At 45.9% G+C, this 1,809-nt stretch overlaps 1 protein-coding gene across 1 annotated transcript; it reads right to left on the reverse strand.

The window, feature by feature from the left end:
• Window positions 1-444: 444 nt before the first annotated feature.
• Window positions 445-1,482, reverse strand: LOC109389927 (melanoma-associated antigen B4-like). Its single transcript, XM_019655895.1, has one exon. It carries the CDS (start codon window positions 1,480-1,482, stop codon window positions 445-447), a length of 1,038 nt encoding a protein of 345 aa, XP_019511440.1.
• Between the last annotated feature and the right edge of the window lie 327 nt (window positions 1,483-1,809).

Raw genomic sequence — 1,809 nt, forward strand, 5'->3', positions numbered from 1 at the left:
CATAAGCAATTCCAGGTACATATCTTTATAAAGTTACAAAAAGAAAGCCTGAATGGAGTAAGGCAAACCAAGAATTGACCAATTTTTACTTGATCTATCTCTGTATGTCTTTTCATCTTCTGATCCCCTCTATTTTAGTGTAGAGTTCTTTATTCCTACCCTAAATCCTTGCTATCTTATTTTGGATCACAAAGTGATTTAAGGATTTTCAATGTGTATTTCAAAAAACCAAAATCTTACTCCTAAACCTGACACACAGCAATTAATGTGTAACCCATGTCATTCATAAACTTATATTCTGAATTTAAATGTAATTTCCTTTGAAAACAAAGCACCTGAAAATGCAAAACAACAACAAAAAAGATAAGACAACAAGATATTGTGCATATTAGGAACACTGCTTAACAGGCCTTTAAAAACATAGTGAAGTGTCCACCTCAGACCTCACTCAGGGTGAGAGTTGCATCTGGACGTGGCCTTGGAGCACGCAATGGCCTTAGAAGTAGTGCCACCTTTGGTTGTAGAAACAGCCCGGGCTCTCTCCTCCTCATCTCTCAAAGCCTCTTCATAGTGAGATGGGAAGGCACGGGGGATGGTATCACAGAACTTAGACAAAAACTCCAGCACTCTCATCTTGGTGGTCTCAGCATGGGCTCTTGAACCCCACAGGAATTCAAAGCGTGCAGGATCACTGTTGGGCACCTGCCGGTACTCTAGGTACTTTTCCTTCACCAAATCTTGGGTGATAAGCTTCCTGGGCTCCCCAAAGATGAAGTGCCTCTTTCCATCATAGATGCCCAGAATATTCAGGAATTCCCAGACTGCCTTCTCAGAGGCATGGTTGCCATTCAAGAAGATCAACCCCAGGAGAGGCATCAGAATCCCTTTTGTAGGAAATCGCCAGGCACTGCTCAGACTCCCAATGCTGGTGTCATCTGAGTTGAAGAAAAGGGTATAGGAGTGGCTGTTGGGATGGACTTCCTTCAATTCTAGGCCAAAGACCAGATCCATGTACTCAGAGGCTTTCCTGAGGATCTCAGGGAGGTGCTTTTTGTACCTTTTGTGGACAATCTTCAGCATGTCTGCCTTTTCAATGGGCTCATTCACTTTATACTTATATAGCAAGGACCGTACCAACATACTTGCCTTCCTAGTTAGAAGATCTTGACAAGAGATATCAGTGGAAGGTGAGGCCTCTGAAGAATTTTTACTTTTTTGAACTTGACTGTTGGCATTTACATCAGATCTTTTGCAGGAAACACCTGCAGTGGCACTGATGGTGGCTGGGACACTCGGAGGTGCCGGGAGACTGCCAGCCACAGCGGAGATGGAGGGACTATCCCCACAATCAGGAGAGGAGGATGAAGTGGCCTTCTCTTCCTCTGCAGTAGCTACTTGGGTTTCCTTAAGACTTTGGGTCTGAGCTTTGCTATGGTGAAATTTCTCATGAGCTCGGAGCTTACTCTTCTGTCCACGAGGCATGATGGCTGTGGTCGGAGAGGCAGACATGAGCGTGGGCCAGTGGACAGGTGATTTTGTATCTGGTGGATGGAGAACAAGATGATGTGTACACTTCTATAGGTCAATTCCACCTTGGCTGCATTGAAGGCTGCCTCTGCAGGTTCCCTCCACTAGGCTCCCGTTCTCTTGGTCAGGCTGCCCCCTAAGAATCCCATAGAAGAACCATGGCATCCTTAGAGTGAGTCTTTCCCTGCCTCCTACCAGCCCTGCCCTGGGTTTACTCAGAAGACAGCATGTGCTGGCAGGGGGGACCCAATGTGTTCTGGCATGTGGGGTCATCCTAGTTCA

This window comes from Hipposideros armiger, unplaced genomic scaffold (assembly GCF_001890085.2).
Source record: "Hipposideros armiger isolate ML-2016 unplaced genomic scaffold, ASM189008v1 scaffold_250, whole genome shotgun sequence".
NCBI classification, from domain to species: domain Eukaryota; kingdom Metazoa; phylum Chordata; class Mammalia; order Chiroptera; family Hipposideridae; genus Hipposideros; species Hipposideros armiger.